The sequence below is a fragment of the Loxodonta africana genome, chromosome 8 (genome assembly GCF_030014295.1).
Source record: "Loxodonta africana isolate mLoxAfr1 chromosome 8, mLoxAfr1.hap2, whole genome shotgun sequence".
NCBI classification, from domain to species: Eukaryota; Metazoa; Chordata; class Mammalia; order Proboscidea; family Elephantidae; genus Loxodonta; species Loxodonta africana.
This window is the reverse complement of record NC_087349.1, coordinates 91,750,824-91,772,670: the sequence shown is the minus strand read 5'-3', so window position 1 is coordinate 91,772,670 and position 21,847 is coordinate 91,750,824. Positions and strand designations below refer to the sequence as shown.

The following is a 21,847-nucleotide window of genomic DNA, read 5'->3' as shown; positions in this document are numbered from 1 at the left end:
CGGACTAGAACCCAGACCTCCTGATATTCCAGCCACTCCTCTTTATACAGCCCACCACCTCCTCCAGGTCCTGCAGCCTGAAAATTCTCCCGCTCACTAGGCTTGAGGCATTGGTCCCTGTTGTAGTGTAAATGTCCTCTAGCCTTGGAGGGTAAAACAAGGCAAGCAGATTTTAACTCAGTGTAAAGAACTATTTTCTAAGAGTGAGAATCATGCAAAAATCCATGGGAAGCAGTGAGTTCAAGCTGAAGTTGGTAAGCATTTAAAGGCAGTAGAAAAAAATTCTACTCATGGAGAGAGGTGATGCCATTCATTCATTTATACATAAGGCTCTGGAGCTAGCTTCCTGAGTTCAAATCCCTGCTCTGTCTCTTACTAGGTCTATAAATTTGGGCAAGAAAAGGAATTTCTGAGTTAGTCTTTACATCTGTAAAATGGGATTATAACGGTATATCTCTCACAGAATTTTTTTCCTTCTAAATTTTATTTATTTTGTTGTAGTTGTTGAGAATATAGACAGCAAAACATACACGAATTCAACAGTTTCTACACGTACAATTTAGTGACATTGATTACATTCTTCAAGTTGTGCAACCATTCTCATCCTCCTTTTCTAAGTTGTTCATCTCTCATTAACACAAACTCACTGCCCCCTAAATTTCCTATCTTTTGAGTTGGCTGTTGTCAATTTGATTCCATATAGATAGTTCTTAAAAGAGGATAATGCTCAATGCGGGTCTTTTTTACCAGTTAAGCTAAACTATTGTTCAGTTTTAAGGTGACTTCAGGGGATGTTTTTGGTTTAGAGTTTAAAGACTATCTCAGGGCAATAGTTTTAGGGGTTCATCCACCTTCCATGGCTCCAGAAAGTCTAGAGTCCATGAGATTTTGAAATTCTGTTCTGCATTTTCCCCTTTTTGATCAGGATTCTTCTATGAAATCTTTGATCAAAATGTTCAGTAATGGTAGCTGTACACCATCCAGTTCTCGTCTCATCGAAAAGGAGGTGGTTGTTCTCGCAGGCAGTTAGCCACACATTCCATATCCTCCTCTTATTCCTGACTGTCTGTCTTAGTTATCTAATGTTGCTATAACAGAAACACCAGAAGTGGATGGCTTTAACAAAGACCCACAAATTTAAATCCAAAAATTTAATATGTCACAGTTCAGGAGGTTAGAAGTCCAAAGTCAGGGTGCCAGCTCCAAGGGAAGGCTTTCTCTTTCTGTCAGCCCTGGGGGAAGGTTCTTGTCATCAATCTTACCCTGGGTCTAGGAGTTTCTCAGCGCAGGGACCCCAAGTCCAAAGGACATACTTTGCCCCTGGCTCTTCTTTCTTGGTGATAGGAGGTCCCTCTCCTCTCTGCTCGATTCTTTCTTTTATATCTCAGAAGAGATTGACTCAAGGTACAACACAATCCTATAGATAGTCCTGCCTCATTAACATAACTGCCTCTAATACTGCCTTATTAACATCATAGAAGTTAGCATTTACAACACATAGGATAATTACATCACATCACAAAATGGTGGGCAACCACACAATACTGGAAATCATGGCCTAGCCAATTTGATACATATTTTTTAGGGAACACAATTAAATCCATAACACTCTCCTTCTTCCTCTGTTTCTCCAGGTAAAGAAAGACCAATTGTGCCTTGGATGGCTGTTTGTAAGCTTTTAAGATCCCAGGCACTAGACAATGAACTAGCAGGTAGAACAGAAGCACTGAACACACTATTAGGCCAATTAACTGGGATGTCCCATGAAACCACCACCTTAAACCCCCAAACCAAGAAACCAAATCTTATAGAACATGTATAAGAATTAAAAGTATAAATTTACCTAAAACGCTCATAACAGTTTCTTGCACATAATAAAAACCCAGTGCCATAATAGGCCAATATAAAAACTTTCTTGATCTTGTTATTGTCGTTTGTAGGAGAAATATTAAACCTATATTCATTAAGTACCTACCGTGTACCTGGCACTGTTCTCGGCACTGTTTTCATAAAAATTTATATTCTGTTGTGGGGGAGACAAATAATAGATAAGTAAATAAATAGAATAACTTTAGATAATGATAGGTGATGTGAAAACAACAAAACAGGGTGGAGGTGAGGATGTGGGAGTACAGGCAGTCAAAGAAAACCACTCTGAGGACAGAACACCTGATTGTCAAGAAGAGACAACTGTGACATGATTTGGGAACAGGGCCTTCACAGCAAAGGACAAGCCAGTTCTTCTTCATGTAGGAACAAGTTATGTATGGTGAGTGTACAGAAAAAAAGACCTGCAGAAAAAATAAAGGATGGTACATAGCTATGTCAATCCTATAAGAAAGGGGAAGACGGGAGACTGCCCCTACCAAAATTTTAAGACGTAACTACAGAGCCATAGTAATGAAAAACCACGGTAGTGAGGTTTTGGTCAAACACATACACACAACGAAACAGAATAAAGAGTGCAGAGACACATCTATATGAGTACTTAGTAAAGAATTAAGGTGGCTTCACAAGTCAATGGAAAAAGAACAGAATGTAGAGTACATGGTGTCAGGCAAACCATCTATAAATAAAGAAGAATAAAAGTGGGTCTTTCCATCCCAACAAATACAAAAGATTAAATACCTCAATGTGAAAGCTAAAACTATAAATTTAATAAAAAATATATATGAGAATGTCATTGATATCTAAGGATAAGAAAGACCTTAATAAAGAAAACCTCAAAAGTATAAATCATATGCCAAAAAAAAAAAGGACTGATCATGCCAAATTAAGGATTTATGTTCAACAAATGGCATAATGGACAAATTATTAGACAAACAATATAATGAGGGAAGATATTTTACAAAATCTAAAATTAGCAAGAACTTACTGTCTACCATAGAGAAAGTAAACCTTCTTTGGAGGAAGGTAACACTAACCACAGCCTATCCAATTATTCATACATAATGTCTGAAATTCAATCAAACTTATCACAAATACAAAGAAATAGTACAAAATAATCAAGAACCAAATGAAAACAGACAATAGAAACAGACCCACAGGTGATCCAGATATTGACATTACTAGACAGACTTTAACATGACTATGAATAATTTGTTTAAGAGAACAGAAAAAAAATTAAGAATTTCACAAAAGACTGAAATCTATTTTTTTTAAATAGAAGCTCTAAAACTTAAAATAACTGAAAGTAATAGTTTCTTAGAGAGTTTACTAGCATATTAAACACGGCAGCAGAGAAGAAATATGAACTAGAAGATAGTCAACAGAAATTATCCAAATCAAAGTACAAAAAGAGAAAAAGATAGAAAAGAGTATTTTAAAATCTATAGAACATGGTGAAAATAACTGATGTATGTGTAATTAGAGTCCCAGGAGAGAAAGAAAGAATCAAACAGAAGAAATAGTTGAAAAGATAATGGTTAAGAATTGCCAGAACTGATGAAAGGTATCAACTGACAGCTTCAGGAAGCTCTACACACCCTGAGAAGGGTAAACCAAATAAAACAACACCTAGGCACATCATAGTAAAAGTATCAAAAGACAAAGAAAAAGAAAAATCTTAAAAAGAAGTAAGGGGTGGGGTGGGGCAGCCAGAGGGAAAAAAGACACATTACTTTCAAAGGAGCAACAATAAAACCATCAGCTGACTTGTCAACAGAAATGAAAGGCAATGGAACGTCATATTTAAAGAGCTGAAATTAAATAAATAAATAAACCACCAATCTAGAATTCTATGTCCATCAAAATGATAACTACCCATCTGTACCCATCAAAATAAAGGCAAATAAAGACATTTTCAGGCAAACAAAAACTGAAAAAATTTATTGTAGTGCACCTGCTAAAGAAATACTAAAGAGAATTCTTCAAGCAAAAAGAAAATGTAAATGGAATTATTATTCCAACTAAAATAAAAATTGTCAGGCTAGATTAAATTCCAAATATATGCTACTTATAAGAGATAAATTTTAAATTATATACTGGACCACAAAGCAAGTCTTAACAAATATCAAAAGACTGAATTATTCAGAGTATATACGATTACGACGGAATTAAGCTAAAAATCAAAAAGAAAAATGCACAAATGTTTTGAAATTAGCCAATACACATCTAAATAACCCACGATTCAAAGAAGAAATTACAATGGCACTTAGAAAATATTTTAATTGAATGATATGAATACATGACATATTAACTTGTAAGATGCAGATAAAGCATTTCTCAGAGAGAAATTTGTAGCCTTAAAGTATACTACAGAAGAAGGCTGAAAATCAATTATTTAAGATCCATATCAATAAACTAGAAAATAATAGCAAATTAAGCTCAAAGAAAGTAAATGAAAGAAATAAGAAAAAAATAAGAATAGAAAACAAATATACAAAGCCAAAAGTTGGTTCTTTGAAAATATTATACAATTAAAAAACCCCTAATAAGACTGGTCAAAAGAGAAAGAGCGCGAACACAAATTACCAATATCAAGAATGAAAACGGAGACATCACTGCAGATCTTACACTTTAAAATGATTATAAGAGGATATTGTTATTATACAATTTATACATATAAGTTTGAAAAGGCAGATAAAATGGTCAAATTCCTAGGAAAAATGCCACTTGCCAAATATTTAGGGAAGAAGTAACACCAATCTTATATAAACTCTTCAAGAGAATAGAAAAACAGGGACCACTTTTAGCATAACCTAGATATCAGAATCTGACAAAGTTGTTGCAAAAAAGGAAATTTGCTAGTCAATCTCCTTCATAAAATTATACACCAAAACATACACAAAATACAAATAAATCAAATCCAAAGATATGTAAAAACATATATCACAGCCCAGTAGGTTTTATTCCAGGAATGTAAGGACGGTTTAATATTCAAAAATCAATCAATGTAGGACTCATGAAATCTGATTCTGAAAGAATTTTTTTTTAAAAAAAAGGAGTAAGAATAGGGTCAAAGGGGCGGGGGGAGGATAAAATAGTGCCTAAAAAGAGCTTTGTGAGAGCTGATTCATCACCTTTTCAGTTCCACGAACCCGTCACTCTCTGGCTGCCCACAGGCAATCCTTCTTACACTACATCGGCTCAGCCGTGTTGCTGCAGGTTTATTTGGGACCATCTGCTAAAGCCTTCTTCAGCTTTGGGAATAAGTGAGGAGAGCCAAGGAAACCTCCCCTGCAGCTTCCTAGGTATGTGAGCTCTGAGCTGTTTCCTTCCTAGCAGAGCAGCCATAACCAACCCTACCTGGCCTAATTGCTACGAGAGGGCAAGGAGTCTGTGATGGCTTCTTGGGAGCCACTAGGGACTGGACAAGTGTGAGGGGTGGAAATTCTTCTTGAAAAGCCATCACCCTGGCACAGCATGCTCACCTGAGGGGCGGGGGCTGGTTGCCCTGCCTTTTGAATGCTCTTTCCAGCCTCTCCTGGGTTGTCCTGGAATTCCCACCAGGCAAGTAGAGCTTCAGGGGTGTCCTGTCCGCCTCTGTGCTGCCGTCCACTGCTGGGCTGCCCTCAAAAATGTCTCTCACCCTGCCCCTCTCCCGCTGGGGCAGCCCTTTGCTTGGCAGGCGGGGCGGGCTGCTGGGAGTGGTTTTCTGCTTGTCTATGGTCACTTCGCTCAGCTGACCCAGGGGGCTCCTGGAAATGGAGCTGGTGCTCGAGATCTCCTGCGGCGCTGGACAGGAAGAGGAGTGAGTGGAGAGCTCCGGCACCTTCCGACTCTCTTCCTCTTGGGGCTGGGTCATGCTGCTCAAGGCCGGGGACCGCCTCAGGGAGCGTTTGCGGAGAGAATCCTGAAAAGGCAAAGACAAAAAGCAGTGAGGACCTGCTTGTAGGGGAGATTGAAAGATACTTTACCCCTCTTCAAGCATTCACCTACGATGTTCCCTACCCCAGGTCCAGTCCCCATCTCCTTCTAATCCTACCTAGTCTTTGAGGTGATAGTCAAATGCAACCACCTCTGTGATGCTTTACCCCAAGGGCGCTCCTCAACCTTTCTCTCACACCCGTTGCAGACACAGGTTCAGGTGGCAGATTAAATCTGTACCTCCGGGGTCAGCATCAACAACTGCCAGTTGTGTCCCCTTTGGCAAGTTATTTAACTTCTCTGTTCTCCCACTCCTCTTGCTTGTAATATAACAGGTCCACAATCCACTATTCGTAATCTCTAAATCCCAAAACCTCTGAATATGAAAGTTTCTTTTGGAATTCTGTGGCAAATTCTTTTTGCTAACTGTTGCAAAGTTATTTGCAGCTTAAGTGTGAGTATTCATATGTTTAAATGGAGAAACGTGAATGTGCTTGCTTGAGGGTGCTACTCCAAGCCCTACGGCAGGCTTTGCATTGTACATGATTCACGCACTGTATTTCTTTTCTAAGATCAAAAAGTATATATTCTAAATTCCAAACACATCTGACCCAAAGGTTTTGAGTAAGGGATTGTGAACCTGAAGCATCTGTTACAGTTTGAATTGTGTTCCCCAAAAAGATGTTGAAGTCCTAACCCTTGTACCTGTGAACATAACCCTACTTGGAAATATTTTTCTTTTGTTATGTTAAAGAGGTCATACAGGAGTAGGGTGGGTCCTAAACCTAATTCCATCTTAGTGGTGTCTAAGGAGCCCTAGTAAGGTAAAACGGACATGGAGAGACACACACACACAGAGGAAAGACAGACGCCATGTGAAGAAGGAAGCAGGCACATTTACATGCCCAGGAAAACCAAGGACTGCCAGAAGCTAGAGGATGGGGAAGGACTTCCTCCTAGAGCCAATGCTCTGAATTTGGACTTTTAGCCTCTAGAATTATAAGAAAATGGGTTTCTGTTACTTAAAGGCACCTGCCTGTGGTGTATTTATTACAAGCACTAGCAGGCTAAGACAGTACTTTATCCCCTACAAGACTGTGAGGGGATTCAGTGAGAGAATACGTGTAAGGTACAGAACCAGGCACATCACAGCATTTAACAAATGGTAGCTACTGCTCAGCTATACGCGCCCCTTCCCATGTCCGTATGGCCTTAACCTTCCCGCTGTAGGCCGGAACGGCAACGGCCATTCCTCACTCATCTCTGGTGTCTGCAGAGCTCCCAGCTCTGTGACTTATAAACACTGAAGATCTGCTTAGTTTTTCAAATGAAGGAATATCAAAGGCGGCAACTGACATCTCCTTTCTTACTGTCAATGTATTAACTGGTAAAATGGGAACACATGCTGTTACTGATCAGTGGAGAGAAAAACAAAATAGACCTGCTGGGCTCTTCCTTGGTTTAGAGTTTCAAACTTCTCAGTGTATCCAGAAATAATCCAGGGCCAAATGATAAAGCCTGGACTGGAATCAGAGAAGCTAATTCTGTAGTTTTCTGACCAGAGTGGAAATTACTAAACACCAAAACCTCCTGGAAAAGCCACCCAGGGCATCCCCTGCCACAGAGGTAGGAAGACATTAGTCACCATGCCCAAAGAGACTCAAACTTCTGGCCAAGGGTAACCAGAGCTGTTGCAGGCAGCCCAGCCTCTTATCTCATCCTTCAGTAAGCACAGAGCTGATCTAGTTATAAAAAATGATGAAATAGCCAGTGAACCTGGGCTCACTTCTCTTCAGTAGCCAGTAAATACGGCCAAGGTACTCAAAGGCCCATAATACACCTTCCAGAAAATCTGGGAAAATTCTACACAGTCCGTCCTTCAATATCCTTCAGAAGGTGGGTGGAAAACCACACCTCCCAAAACAATTACTAGAAGTTTGCAAACAATGCCCTCGGCACTAAAACAGGCATGGCTCATCCCCCTCATGAAAAGTTCCCAGTTACACTCACTTGATGATTATAGTCTCACAATAGAACCAGATCCATCTAGAGGTTCTCAAAGTGTGCTCCACTGTCCCCTGGGTGTCCCCAAACCCTTTTAGGAGCTCAAAACAATTTTCATCATATGACATTATTTTGCCTTTTTCACTGTGTTGACATTTGCAGTGGGTGTAATCAAATGGTAGAAACTAAATGGTAGAAACTGTTGGATTGGTGTATGTTTTGCTGTGTATCCTCTCAACAACAACAACAAAATAAATAACATTTAGGGAAAAAAAAGAAATGGTGGGAAACACTGCTGATCCTTAGCACAAATCAAGGCAGCAACACCAGACTTCGTGAGTATGTAACGTATTCTTCACTGCCCTGCACTAGTAATAAAAAATAAAACGCTAATTTCACTTAAGAATATCCTTACTGACGCAGCAAATCTTGTTAATCTTTTCAATCTCAACCTACAGCACACATCTCTTTAATATTCTGCATGACAAAACAGGAAGTACATACAAAGCACTCTGCTGGGTACAGAAGCATGAAGGCTGTCTCGAGGAAAAAGCGCTCGTGCGATTGAGAGCTGTGAGCTGTGGCTTTTCATGGAACCCGACTTTTACTAGAAAGAACAACTGACACACAAACGATGGTTATTCACACTTGGGTATTTGGCAGACATTTTCTTGAAAATAAATTGAGCCTCTTACTTCAAGGCAAATGAATGACATGTTTGTTGTCAATAATAAAATTCCAGCTTTCAGGTAAAAATTGGCATTTTGGAAAACTTCTATCTGCCACTGTCAGTTTGAGGGCTTTCCAACACTTAAAAAACTTTTGGATGAGTTGGGTAGTAACATTAACAAATGTGATTCTGGGTTATTGTATAACGAAACATGTCAACACTTGGAAGATCCACAATCACTCAGTTAACGAATATCTTCCAAATGACCAATGCATCAATGTTACAAAATCATGTAGCAATAAGGGATTCATCCAAAGGGCAAAAGGACAAGATAGACTAATGAAATTTGGTAAACTACAAAAGTTCATTGATAGTTTCAGATTCCATAGTAAAAAAAAACTAGCACTTGTTGAACTTTCCTGTAGCATCAAAGAACATTCCTAGTTACCTGCAAATTCTATTTAAAAGACTCCTCTGTTTTGCAACTGCGTATCTATGTGAGGCCAGATTTCCTTCCCATATTTCAACATATATTGCGACATACTGACTGCAGAAGCAGATAAAAGAAATGAGTTGTCTTCTACTACATCGAGATTTGTAAAAAAATGTAAAACAATGCTCTTTACTACTGCTTTTGTCTTGGAATATATAGGTTTTTTTTCATTAAAAATATTTTTTGTGTTAAATGTAATGGGTTTCTTAATGTTATTTCTAATGATTCAAAAAGTTAATATTTAATTACTCAATAAGTAAGTATTTTTTTGGATTTAATTTCTCAGTTTTAATTTCCAATATCGTAAATAGCAATAGATAAAACCCATATAAACAAAATCTCTTGGACTCCTCAATAATTTTGAGAATATAAAGGGATCCTGAAACCAAAGTTTGAGAACCACGGATGTAGTCTCAACCAGACAGGAAGCCTCCCACAAAGGCCTCGGCAGTAGGATACCTAGTCTTCCCTTAGCACAACTAGTAAAATCTTAAAAAAAAAAAAAAAAAACAGTTGCTGTCAAGTTGATTCCAACTCATCATGACCCCATGGGTGTCAGAGTAGAACTGTGCTCCATAGGGTTTTCAATGGCTGGTTTTTTTAAGCAGATCACCACGTCTTTCTTCTGAGGTGCCTATAGGCGAACTCGAACCTTTAATCTTTCAGTTAACAGCCAAGAGGGTTAGCCATTTGTACCACCGTAGTCCCTTTTAAAACATCCTGCTTCACTGCTAAAGTGGCTCTGACTAACTGAGAACTTCTCATACCAACCCCACCCACTGGTCCCAGCTGTGTTCTCTGGAGACACCAGGCAGGTCTATACCATGCAACCCAACTAAGGGCCCACAAACACACCAGGTGCTAGACGCAAACATGGTGCAGCCCCTGCTCTTGAGAGGCTTACAACCTAAGCTCAAAGTGGATAATAGGGTTCATCTCACATGCCACTCCATTTTGTCTATTAGTAGTAACTGCCCAGGGTGCCCATGAGGTTCTGAAGTTACATCCAGGCTTGATGGGAAAAAGGGCACTGAGATCAGCTAGCAACGTCTGCCACAGGCACAGCATCCGGGAGTGGGAGTCTGAAAGCTACATAATTCCCATTCTGGGGCTAAACTATTCCTGCCTCCATATTTGAAGACATCTCTTACATTCTGCCCCACCTCCCATAAACCTTCTCTTCCCAAGATTAAACATCCCCAAATTTTTCAATTTCCTCCAAATTTTTCACCTTCCTAGTCCCTCTTCTCTGGGCATGGTCCAGTTCATAAATGTTTTTCATGTACAAGACACCCAGAATGGGACATGACATCAAGGTGTGGCCTGAACCACCCAGAGGGGAGCAGACACGCATCTCCCTTATCGGGACGCCAAGGCTGCATGACATCTAAGAGCCATCTAAGAGGGGTATATACAGCTAGAGGGAGCCTGGGACAACTTTGTTTTATCAAAAGAGAGCACGGCCCAGAGAAATAAAAACCTTGGCCAAAGATCTTGCAAGATCAAGGCAGAGACAGGAAGAGAATCCACTTCTTTCTGATCTAAATCTAAATGAAATCGAATAGTACAGGCATCTACGCTCAGAGTCCAATCTAAGCATAAGTGACATGGGTGACTTAGCCAGGGATACAGATAACCTATTTTTGGTTTGCTCAGGCTCGCTGATTTAACTGATACTACACATGGAGTTTGATTTGTGGTTTTGCTTTGTTTTTCTGTTCATCTGTTGCTTTGCAAATTCCTTTTATGTTTGTTCTCTCATTTAGTTCAGTTTCCTTGCCTAATGGAACCTTACTAGGGTCCCACCTTCAGGGAGATGATAAAATAATGATGTCAGATTTTTATAATGATTTTCCCAAAAGAGGAGAACAAACAAAACTATAAGGATTGTGACTTCTTTTCCCTTTTAACTTCCTTTTTTTTTTTTAATAAAAAAGGTTTTCTCTAGGCTTGGATAGGTGTCTGCCATTCCTGAATTGCAAGTGTTCTCACTTGGCAAAGAATATAAAACCATAGCATGTCACAGATTGGAGGGTCCTTAGGGAGGCTTCAGTCCATCCAACTTGGCTGACAAGATGGGTAAACTCAGGGCAGGGAAGGAGATAAGGGAGTTTATGGAAGAGGCAAGTGTTCTTCCATTACCCCTCGCAGATCCCCCTTCTTAGGCTATCTTGTGTGGTACCCCAAAACAAAACCAAGGGAATATCTTCAGCCCCTACCCCACACCAGTTCTCACTCTTCACTCTCATAACAGCAGCAAGAACAACAGCCCCACCTGTGGAGAACTGGCCATGGGCCCAGCCATCATGCCTCGGACAATCAGGCCAGACTTTGGCCTGGTCTTCTCTCCCATCTTCCTCATGTCCACAGAAGACTCCAATGATTTAAGATTTTCCATCTTCTCCCACGTAGGAGCCAAGGGAGGGCTTTCACCTGGGACAGTCTTCATGGGCTTACTTTTGTGTGGGGGCCTTTTGGAGGATACAAAATTACCAAGTACATCCCCATCAAGATTGTCATGTCTGCAAGAAAAAGGGATAATTCCATTAAAGCACGTTCTCCAAAAGAAATCAATAACCATGATAATAAATTCAACATTAAACCGGCCTTCACAGTAAGCCTATCACCAAAAGATATGATGATTTGTAACTGGCCAGTGCTTTATCATTTAAAGGTAAGAAACAGAAAATGCTTTGGTATCTGGGCAAGTTCAGCCTACAAAACAAAACCAGTGAACAAGCAAACAAAATTAGGAATCATTCGTCCCTGATTATCCTTGATAGATCCCTGAGGTCCTCAAAATAAAGAGTATCCCTTGGGTTCCAGACCCAATTGATTAAGGAAAACTGTAGTCCTTCAAAGCAGTCATGGCATTTGTGGAGCCTAGTCTTACTTCATAACACTGATAGATAGATGGATGGATGGGAGGGTGGGTGGGTGGATGGGTGGATGGTTTAGGTAGGAAGGCGCTGTCTTCGAGTCGACTCTAATAGCAACCTATGTTCAACAACAGAATGCGTCATCCCCACAATTGCTGACTTGTTTGAGCTCACTGTTGCAGCTATCATTCCAATTTATCTCACCAAGGGTCTCCCTCACCCTCACTGGCCCTCTACTTGACCGAATACGATGTTCTCCTCTAGCAGTTGTTCTCATCTAGCAATTGATCCCTGCTGATGATATGTCCAAATCGAGTGAGCCAAACAATATTCTGTTGTGATCCATAAGGTTTTCATTGGCTAATTTTCATAAGTAGATCACCACGCTTTCCTTCTTAGTCTGTCTTAGTCTAGAAGCTCCACTGAAATCTTGGTGGCATAACTTCCAGCATTACAGCAACATGCACGGTATGACAAACTGACAGATCGGTGTTGGCACACCATCAATAGAGGCATGTAAAGAACCACAGCAAACATGGTGCTCCCCAACTCTTCAGTTACGGCTGCAGTTAAGTATGCCAAATGATGTTTTTCTTGGGTGGTTTGGTTGAAAGAGAGAAAAAAGTGTGTGTGAGAGAAAGAGAGCAAGAAGGAGTGAGAGGGAATAGGAGGAAGACCCAGAGACAAAGCAAGAAAACCTAGGTAAATAGGAATCTTAACTGTGACCGTACAGAACCCAGCCCTCCTCTGACACAAGTCAGGACTTTTTCTACCACTAGATATGGAGCACTGGTGGTGCAGTGGCTAAGAGCTCAGGCTGCTAACCAAAAGGTCAGCAGTTTGAATCTGCCAGTCTCTCCTTGGAAACCCTATGGGGCAGTTCTACTCTGTTCTATAGGGTCACAATAAGTCAGAATCAACTTGATGGAAATAGGTTTTGTTTTGGGGCAAACACTGATATAAACGGGCATTGACACCTACTCTGTGCCAAGCTGCTAACCTGTTAACTGGGCATGGGTCACACATGAGACAAGCAGTCATGTGCACTGTTAGTGGGGCATGTCAAATAGAGGATGGATCCAGAAACAGCTTGGGGAAATCTAGTGCTAAGTCTAGAAAGAATGAGTAGGTAGGAGATGACACTAGGATAGAGGCTTGTGGAAACATGCCAAGTGTATTCATATACATGTATCCATTTGAGTCCCTGCTTTCAAATCTCTTGAGTATATAGTTAGGAGTGGGATTGCTGGGTCATATGGTAATCCTGTTTAACTTACTGAAGAACTGCCACACACATGGTTGCATCATTATACTTCCCCACTAGATACATTCGATGGCTTCAATTTCTCCACATCCTCGCCAAGCTGGTTATTCAAAATAGTCAAAAGGCAGAAACAATCCAAGTGTTCATCAACTGATGAATGGATAAACAAAATGCGGTACACCCATACAATGGAACATGATTCAACCATGAAAAGAATGAAATGCTGATACAAGCTATAATGTGGATCAATGGATCTTGGAAACATTATGTTAAGTGAAATAAGCAAGACACAAAAGGACATATATTTGGTATGATGACACTGCTATGAAATATCCAGAATAAGTACATGCAATAGAAACAGAGAGTAGATTAGAAGTCACCAGAGGCTGGGGGGGAGGGGTAGATGGGGACTTATTGCTTAATGTGTATTAAGTTTCTGTTTGAGGTGATGAAAGTTTGAAAATAGACAGTGGTGACGGTTGCACAACATTGTAAATGTAACTGATGTCACTAAATTGTACATTTAGAATGGTTAAAATGGCAAATTTTATGTGATATGTACTTAGCCACAATTAAAAAAACATAACACATTCAGGTGAGCAGTGGGGGTTGGATCATGGAAAGGGTTATCCTAAGGAATGGGATTTGATTCTGAAAGCTATACGGAGCATCTAAAGCCCCATCAGCATCTGAAGGTCTGGCCAGATTTGTTTTGTGGAAAGCTTACAGTCTTAGAAGGAGGGTGATGATGCAGGATCCAAAGCAAGAGTAAGCCTTGCTGAAACATCCATTTATATACTGGAGGGAGGCCACATCCCCAAGGAAATTCCCCTTCACCTGATTGGCTGCTCACAGGAGATTTCATCTAGAGTTGATTACATCATTATAAAACTGCCAAATTACATCATAATTGCCAAACCACTGAGAATCATGGCCTAGCCAAGCTGACACACAACCTTAACCATCACCTTTTCCACCTAGGGGCTTATCTTCCACCACTGTATCAGACAGTATTTGTTGTGCTCCATAAGGGTTTCATTGGCTAATTTTCAGAAGCCAATCACCAGGCCTTTCTTCAAAGTCTGAAACCTCTACTGAAACCTGCCCACCATGGGTGACCCTGCTGGTATTTGAAATACCAGTGGCAGAGCTTGCAGCATCACTGCAACGTGCAAGCCCCACAGTAGGACAAACTGACAGGCAGGTGGTGGTGATAATGCAGAAAATCACAGGGAAGGAGGAGACAAGGTAACACTCAAGTTTTTGGCTTGGGTAACTGGGTAGAACTACATTGTGGGTTTTTACTGTGTCCAGTATATTTCATTTCCCAGCCAGGCAGTCAGTGAACTTCAAAGAAGGGACCATCTTCTTTATACCCTCATTACCTTTCATATCTTAAGGCATCGGTAAATTTTTTTTTTTTTAATCAGCCCCCACCTTTTGGCAGTTTGGCACCCAGCCCGTAAGCTTCAGCTACCTTTAGGAAAGGAATGCTTTCCAACAGAGCTGGAAGGAAATACCCATCCCAGGAAGCTGAACTCACTGTTGGTGAATACAGGCAGTGAAGCACAGTAAGGTTGTAATTAACTCGTCTCCAGATAACAGAGGTTCCATCAAGAATGCCAACTCATTTTCCTCCTAAGATTTCCCAAAGGTATTCTTTGTTAGATTTTTCCATCTCTACAGTGTTTTGTTGCCTTTTAGAATTCGATACACCTATTTTTTAAGGAGATGCAAACAGAGCAAGTCCTCGAAACTTGCGAATCATGGAACTGAAAATAAACATTTTGAATCGTAAGTATTCTCCTTCGTACCGTGGTACAGCCTCTGGAGAAAACAACAAAGCTCTACAACCCAAAAAAACCCACTGCCGTCGAGTCAATTCCGACTCATAGTGACCCTATACAACAGGGGTTTTAAGCACAGTGTGTGGCTGGTTGAATAATGGACCCCAAAGGGTCCACATCCGAATTCCTGGGACCCATGAATATGTTGCCTTACATGATCAAAGGTATTGCAGGTGTGATTAAGTTAAGGATTTTGAACGGAGAGATTACCCTGAATTATCCAGGTAGGCCCAATGTAATCACTACGGTCCTTATAAGAAGGAGGTTAGGAGTTAGTAGCAGGACATGTGAGAACAGAAACAAGAGGTGTGTTATGGATTGAATTGTGTCCCCCAAATTATGTGTTGGAATTCTGGCCCCTATACCTGTAAACATGATCCTGCTTAGAAATAGGGTTTTCTCTTTTATGTTAATCAGGTCATACCTGAGTAGGGTGGGTTCTAAATCTAATCACTTCTGAGTTATAAAAAGAGGAGAAAAGATACAGAGACACACACAGGGGGAAGAGAAAGACAGACAATGGAGACAGATGCATCTACAAGGATTGCTGGCAGCTGCTAGAAGCTCAGTTAGACAAGGAAGGACCGCCCCCTAGAATCACACCCTGAATTCAGACTTTGAGCCTCCTGAACTGTGAGAAAATACAATTCTGTTCTTTAAAGCCACCCACTTGTGGTATTTGTGTCACAGCACCACTAGGAAACTAAGACAAGGTGGGAATGATATCAGGAAGGAGTAATGAGACAAAGCCTCTAAAAGCTAAAAAAGGCAAAGAAACGGACTCTCCCCTCAGACCTTTCAGAAGGAACCATCCCTGCCAACACCTTGACTTCGGCCCAGCGAGACTAATTTTGGACTTCTGACCTCCACAACTGTAAGATAATAAATTCATTCTGCTTTAAGTCACTCAGTTTATACAGTGAAACCTGTGAGAGCCGGAAGTCGGTGGGACTGCCTTGTTTTCCCGGGTCTCCCAAGGTTTTCACCTTTGACAGGGTGCAGACTTACCACATTCCTATCTCTCCTTTTAGTGGAAGATATTTTGAGTTTTCCTTCTCTGACAGGTTTCCACCTTACATAGGCTCCAGGACTACAGACTACAGTAATCTGTTACAGCAGCAGGAGGAACACGTACCCAGAGAAATGGGAGGACATACCTGACTTTGCCTGTTCCTGACAGTGATGTTCTCCACCCTGCGTCTTCATCTGAAAGGTCATATATGTTGACAAGTGTGGTCTCTGAGCATCTCAGGGGCAACTTGTTATTTTTCTTTGGAACTGAGAGCACAGGGATCGGTGTTTCTTGAGTGAAATTGTTAGCAGTGTTTCCACAGTGATCCAGAAAATATCTGGTAATGAGTTCAAGGTTTGTTTTTAGAGGATTTTCCTTTGCCTATCATCAGGAGAAAAAAAAAATCATTAATTGTATATACTGCTTCAGGGGAAAGGTGGAAAAGACAGCTATTCCCATTCTTTAACATACGCTTACCCACTTCCCATGCATTCATACATTCTTTCAGCAAGCATTCGCTGAGCCTATTATGTGTCAGGCACTGTGTCAGGCAGGGACAGGGGATGAAGATAAAACTCTGCCCTGAAAGAACTAGCAGCTAACATGCAAGTCGGGCAATTCACTGAATGATTAAAATAAAATGTGATATTAATGGAAGAATACCCAAACAAATGTCCTCTTAGCTTTTTCTCCTAGGAATAACTTTATATTTAAAAAAAAAAAAAAAAAAAAACCTTTAGGGATCACTAACTCTACAAGTTTACAAACATTTGGGGCCTCAGTATTTCCTTGGTGTGTGGGCATTTAACCTCAGACACTAGGATTACATAGACCATGGACACAGAAGGTTATTATGAAGAACAGAGTGACAGGATTGACTCCGTTTACATCCCAGCCTTAAAAAAAAAAAAAGAAAGATTCTGTAAATAGACGATATCAGTACTTCCCAACTCTCGCTGCACATTATCTTTAGAATTTTTCTTAAAATACAGATTCCCAGGCCCCACTGAGACTTACTAAGCTAGAAGCTCAAAGATGGGGGTACTGATTTCTTTTAAAATGCTCCTATGTCATTTGGGCAGACACAGCTATCCAAGCACCAACCTACAGGCTGTCACTGCAGCAGATTTCTGGGACCAAATGGGTCACGACCAAACTCAGCAGATTTTTCACAGTCAAATCAGGGGACGGTTTTATTTTTTTAGTATGTGACCAAAAAAACTATTTTGTCTAAGTTTAAAAGAAGCTTACATGAAGCAAGTTGGGGATTGGGGAGGGAGGGTAGCTGTTATATAATTATGTAGAGCAGATTTAAATAATTAGTTTCAGGCTTCTTGCTTTTCCTTTCAATAAGAGACTTTGAGCCCTGGGTTGTCTGAATTATATGTAATGATTTTCACACCATTTTGCCGTAATAGTAAAAGCCTTTATATGAATCCGTTGTTGTTGTCGTTGTTGTTGTTATTACGTGCCATTTGTTCTGACTCATAGTGACCCTGTGTACAACAGAATGAAATGCTGCCTGGTCCTGCATCATCCTCATAATCGTTGCTATGTTTGAGCCCATTGTTGCAGACACTGTGTCAGTCTATCTTATTGAAGGTCTTCCTCTTTTCACTGACCCTCTACTGTACCAACCATGATGGTAAATGAGATATGAATGCAATCTTGAACCAAAGAGAATAAAAAGAGATCTCAAGGAGAGGGAACAGGAAGAAATGTGTGTACATGTGGAGGGATTGTGGGAGGCATTAGGGGAGAGTCCACTGGAAGGAAAGGTAGGGCTCAAAGGCAACCACCTGCATTTCATCTGGGTTTAACTAAGGCTTTCCCACCAATCAAAGTGACATGGAATACTCTATAATGAGGGTTCCCCTCTGCTGGATAACTTTTTGTTTTCCAACAATTCAGATCAGTAAGTCTCGGTACGTTGAGCCAACCCCCAGGACTGTATGCAAACCAGCATCTGAAAACCACTGGGGTAGAGACAAGGACACCCTCAGGAGTCAGTCAGTCCTCAATCCAATCAGCCTGTGTAAGTGCCATTCACCCAACAAACATTTGTTGTATGCCTACCACATGCCAGGCTCTGTTCTAGATGCTAGAGATATGAAGGAATAACCCAAAGCTCCGCCCTCACGGAGCTGACATTCTGTTGGGGAATCAGACCATAACAATCTGCTAAAATATAACATTATGGCAGCAAATAAAACAAGAAGGGGAGACCAAGATAAGGCACCATTTTAGATTAAAAAAAAAAAAAAAAACCCATTACCATTGAGTCAATTCAGACTCATAGCGACCTGGTCAGCTATTTATTAAGCATCATTCATGTGCTCACTCCTGTCTCCAGTTTTCCCATCTGGGAGATAAAAGGAAATGAACCACCTACCATGTCCCAGGCCCTAGACCAACTATGGGAGGTAGAGGTGAGAACAGATCAAAGTCTCTGCCCTCATGGAACTTACATTCTACAGAGGAAAAGACAAATATAATAATACGTTGTTGTTGTTGTCGTTAGATGCAGTCACGTTGGTTCCAACTCATAGAGACCCTATGTACAACAGAACAAAACACTGCCTGGTCCCTCGCCGTCCTCATAAGCATTGTTATGCTTGAGCCCACTGTTGCAGCCACTGTGTCAATCCATCTCCTCGAGGGTCTTCCTCTTTTTAACTGACCCTCTACTTTACCAAGCATGATGTCCTTCTCTAGGGACTGATCCCTCCTGATAACATGTCCAAAGTACATAAGATAAAGTCTAGCCTTTCTTGCTTCTAAGGAGCATTCTCACTGTACTTCAAAGACAGATTCATTCCATCTTCTGGCAGTTCATAGTATATTCAATATTCTTCACCAACACTGTAATTCAAATGCATCAATTCTTCTTCAGTTTTCCTTATTCATTGTTCAGCTTTCACATGCATATGAGGCGATTGAAAATTCCATGGCTTGGGTCAGGCACACCTTAGTCTTCGAAGTGACATCTTAGCTTTTTAACACTTTACAGAGGTCTCTTGGCAGCAGATTTGCCCAATGCAATACATCACTTGACTTCGTGACTGTTGCTTCCATGGGTGTTGACCATGGATCCAAGTAAAATGAAATCCTTGACAACTTCAACATTTTCTCCATTTATCATGGTATTGCTTATTGGTCCATTTGTGAGGATTTTTGTTTTCTTTATATGAGTCTAGATACCATTTTTTCGCACATCAATTTTACAGAGTTATTTTTATCTACAGTATACATAATAGGAGAGCCCTGGATGCTCAGTGGCTAAGAGCTTGGCTACTAATCAAAAGGGCAGCAGTTCAAATCCACCAGCCGCTCCTTGGATACCATATGGGGCAGTTCTACTCTGCTCTACAGGGTCACTATGAGTCAGAACTAACTTGACAGCAATGGGTTTGGTTTTGGGGGTTAGTTACATAATAGGGAAAAACAAACTATTGAAAATATTATCATTAAACTGCAGGGCTTTCCTGGAATCACACCAGCTTTGTGCTGGTGAATATCAAAATTATTATGCAACAGATAGACTAATAAATACATTTTTCTGTAAAATATAGGCTCCAATTCATTGTGTAACAGCTAATAACTACTGTGTAAATTAAATAATCAGGGTGCTTATTAAGATCTAATGCAAATATCCTAAGTATCTTAAGATAATAGTTACCTTAGGGAGAGCATAATATGGTGAGGGAAAAATATAACTGGAATGACAAAGACACTTCTGCGAAATTAGGTAAAGGTGCGTTTAGATAAAAATCCCAGTGTAGAATGGGTAGTTGAATTTTCAGGTTAACTGTCTCACTCTCTGTTGATAATCTTTCTAAAACGTACAATCTACTCTCCTGTTTTAACCAAAAAACCAAACCCAGTGCCGTCGAGCCTGACTCCTAGCGACCTTATAGGACAGAGGAGAACTGCCCCATAGAGTTTCCAAGGAGTGCCTGGTGGATTCAAACTTCTGACCCTTTGGTTAGCAGCCATAGCACTTAACCACTATGCCACCAGGGTATCCCTCCTGTCTTAAGGCATAGTCCTGTCTTAAGACATAGCAAATGGGAGATTACTGAGCATCTGCTGTCTGGGTAGGTAGCCTTCTTTCTACAGGACTTCAGCTGAGTATGGAGTCCCTGGGTGGTACAAACCATTAACATGCCTGGCTGCTAACCGAAAGGTGGAAGGTTCAAGTCCACCCAGAGGCACCTCAGAAGGAAGGCCTGGTGATCTGCTTCTGAAAAGCTACCCATTAAAAACTCTATGGAGCACAGTTCTACTCTGACACAAAAGGGGTCACCATGAGTCTGAGTCAACTCAACTGCAACTGGTTTCCCTGAGCACCAAAAGGAGATGTGCATGAGTGTCCCTCCAGGGCCCCGAGGATGAAGGTCACCTATCTGATGGCTTTACCCAGTCTCTGATGTGACTTCACCTGACCGCTGCTGCCTTTGTCTCCTGAAAGGGGAGCACAAAGAATTCTGGCAACCAGAGTGCTCCTATTGGCTAGATGCCAGCTAGCTGAGGTTTACGGGTTTGCTGAAATTTCATCCTTTATGCGGGGGAAACCTGGCCTAATTCCTCCCTGTCCTGGGATGTATGTTAGGGTGGTTTTAAGCTGTTCTGAGGTGTCTCCAGATGTCTCAGAAGCAGGCTTGGAAGGCTGGGGTGTCCCATCCCATACCAACCAAATCTGCCAAGATTTTATTTGAGAAATGGGTTACAATTAAAATAAGCGTGATGACCATTATTATGATAGGACTGAGAATTGGAAGCCCTGAATTCTAGATTCATCTCTTCCCTTTAACTGACTGTGGGATCTTAGACGAGCCACTTTTCTCTGACTCACAGCTCTCCAGGGTGGGGTTCCCACTAGACCAGTGGTTTAAAAACTGCTTGGCTGGGCCCTGAGGAGCTATCCCAGGGGCCAGGAAGACAAGCTATCCCCTGCCTCCACCTCACACAGGGCAGCTGCCTTTGTTTTGCATATTGGACTTCTGCATGAGGTACCACTCGATTGCTTTTTTAAAGACAGCATTGTGATAAATAATGAACTACATAATCATCAGGTTCCTTCCAACTGGGACACTACATCCAACCACAAGACAAAGCCTGCTAGACAGCCCATCCTTAAATCTAATGAGAGGATTCTGTCTTTGTAACAGAAAGAACAATTAAGCCAGCGATATAGCTTCATTCACTCATATATGTATTCGTCATTTGTTTATTTCACAAATACATAAAGACTGGGTGGCACAGTGGTCATGTGCTTGGCTGCTAACTGAAATGTCAGCAGTTGGAACCCACCAGCCATTCCAAGGGAGAAAGATGTGGCGGTCTGCTTTTGTAAAGATTAGAGCCTTGGAAACCCTATCGGGCAGTAAATACTCTGTCCTGTAAGATCACTATGAGTCAGAATTGACTCCACAGCAGTGGGTTTTATTTACTATGTCATCAGACAATAAGTTATGTATAGAGATGCAGTAATGAGCAAAACAGACACAGCTCTGCCTTCCTGCTGTGTCTGGGAGACTTAGGAAGACAAATACTAACTAAACAATCACACAAATATGTTAGTACAAATGCGAAAAGGATAAAGAAGGAAAACAGGGTGCCCTAGAGCCTTTAACAGGAGGCGGGGTATTGAGTCTGAGGGACCAGGGAACCCCCACCCAGGAAGTGTCATTCTGTTGACTCTCTCAACTCTGACCCCCGGGGTTAGTTGAACCCAAGCCCCACTTCCAACTGAATCATGTGTCACAGCAGACTGGGGAATAAGGCATTACTCAGAACTGCAGGAGGAAAGTCTGACACCGGCAGGGAGTGGAAATTTTTAGTATAACCGAATATTATATTCTTAAGTA

The 21,847-nt window shown here is 41.0% G+C and overlaps 1 protein-coding gene across 3 annotated transcripts in view; it reads right to left on the bottom strand.

Annotated features, from left to right (window-relative positions):
• Positions 1 to 21,847, bottom strand: part of MINDY4 (MINDY lysine 48 deubiquitinase 4) — a 158,431-nt gene that overhangs the window by 127,788 nt on the left and 8,796 nt on the right. For all 3 annotated transcript variants that reach the window (XR_010322748.1, XR_010322747.1, XM_064290116.1), the window contains exons 3-5: positions 16,123 to 16,358; positions 11,251 to 11,497; positions 5,373 to 5,794 (exon numbers count right to left, since the gene is read on the bottom strand). Coding sequence is in view for 1 of the 3 variants with exons in the window: in XM_064290116.1 (XP_064146186.1) it covers positions 5,373 to 5,794; positions 11,251 to 11,497; positions 16,123 to 16,358 (905 nt within the window). In the remaining 2 variants the exon portion in view is untranslated. The remainder of the gene's footprint in view (positions 1 to 5,372; positions 5,795 to 11,250; positions 11,498 to 16,122; positions 16,359 to 21,847) is intronic.